This window comes from Etheostoma spectabile, chromosome 5, assembly GCF_008692095.1.
Source record: "Etheostoma spectabile isolate EspeVRDwgs_2016 chromosome 5, UIUC_Espe_1.0, whole genome shotgun sequence".
Taxonomy (NCBI): Eukaryota; Metazoa; Chordata; class Actinopteri; order Perciformes; family Percidae; genus Etheostoma; species Etheostoma spectabile.
This window is the reverse complement of record NC_045737.1, coordinates 37,542,780-37,544,445: the sequence shown is the minus strand read 5'-3', so window position 1 is coordinate 37,544,445 and position 1,666 is coordinate 37,542,780. Positions and strand designations below refer to the sequence as shown.

Sequence of the window (1,666 nt, the reverse complement as noted above, 5' to 3'; positions counted from 1 at the left end):
GGGGGGGGGGGGTGAACTTGAATGTGGCTTCCTTCTAGTAAAACATAAGATTCAGGGTTACCACAGCTTCTTTAAAATCAAATTCAAAGTCTGGCGTGAACAAAGGAAAAAAAACAGAAACAAATTTTATTTTTATTTTATTGTTTATTCCCACGTACAAAAACATTTCTTGCACGTAACGAGTAACGAAGATGCTGAGGGAATACATTTAATTTATGAAATGTAATAAAATAAAAGTGAAATTATTAAGAAATATAAATAATGAAGTAAAGTACACACGTGAAAATTCTACTGAAGTACAGAAACAAAGTATTTGTACTTTGTTACATTACAACACTGATCCCAGTTTTTTTTAAATTACCGACATTACCTTCTTAAAAGGATTTCCGGGTGCCGATATAAAGTACTTTTTCAAAGTAATACTGAGTCTTTCTGAGGCCGAACTGATCCAGATTCTGTGCTGTGTGTTTTCAGAGCCGGCCTGGTGGTTTTGGCTGCAGCCTGGCACCCGTCAGACACCCCCTGCCTGGCCTACTTCTGCCTGGTCACGCTGCAGGACACGGGAGCCGCCATCTCAGACCACTTCACCGTGGAGGTCACCAAGTACAACCCTCCGTTCCAGGTCAGGCCCGATCCGGATTCTGCAGATTTGGATTAAAACATTTTAAAACACTGCACATTAGTATTTACCTTGGCCGACATTTAACATAGGGCTGGGCGACATAGAGAAAATTTAAATATCACGATATTCTTGACCAAATAACTCAATGTCAACATGTGTCTGCCTTTGAAAACTGAGTTGGGAAAATGACTTTCAGAATAAGGCACAAGAAAGAAATATATAATCTGGATTTTTCTGGGAATGGTCTGCAGGAAGTTTTCCCAGGAATTAAGAAAATAAAGCTCCTTTGTTGTCTTAAAGGGCAAAAAATGATGAATGAAGGACGTAGGGCTGGGCAATAATCAAATATCACGATATTCTTGACCAAATACATCGATGTCGATGTTGTATGGTTGACTGTTGCTGCTTTGACAAATTGTTATTTGCACAATGTTTGATAAATATTCTCCAGAAAGGATTTAATGACCTAGTGGGTAAAGGTAAATAATAGAGCAGTAGAGTAGTATAATAATAATGGAGAGAACTAGAACAGTCTGGTAAGTTCACTAAGTGACTTCACTTTACTGTAATGCAGCCTGTAAAACCAGATAAAGAAAACACTTATGTCACATGACGATATCCAAAATCTAACACGACATCTAGTCTCATATCACGATATTGATATAATATCGATGTATAGCCCAGCTCTAGTTTAACATCACTGAGGATAGAAACTCAAAGAAAGAAGTGCGGCTGCACTATATGACGTAAAATCACAATGAATTCATCGTGATCTTAGGTCATATAGTGCTGCAAAATACGGGAAAAATACGTCGATAATAGCTTCAGAGTCTCGATGTCATACATTTTTGACTAATCATCCAGCCGTCGTGCGAAGGCTTTTTTATCGTGGTCCTCCAGTCAGGTCCTGTTTTTTTTTTTTTTGTCTTTTTAAGTTCAGCCTAGTTACGAAAAGACATTTTTCTACCGATGTTTTTTACCGATATTTATCCAGGTATTTTAGTTTTTGTGGTTAGTTTTTTTTTTTTTTTAAGATATCCGCCT

At 37.5% G+C, this 1,666-nt stretch overlaps 1 protein-coding gene across 1 annotated transcript in view; it reads left to right on the top strand.

Moving 5' to 3' along the window:
- The window catches only part of nup133 (nucleoporin 133), a gene marked incomplete in the record, with an annotated part of 100,913 nt that overhangs the window by 40,627 nt on the left and 58,620 nt on the right, over nucleotides 1-1,666 (top strand). Inside the window, 1 exon segment of the mRNA XM_032516326.1 lies at nucleotides 475-622. Coding sequence (XP_032372217.1) covers nucleotides 475-622 — 148 coding nt within the window.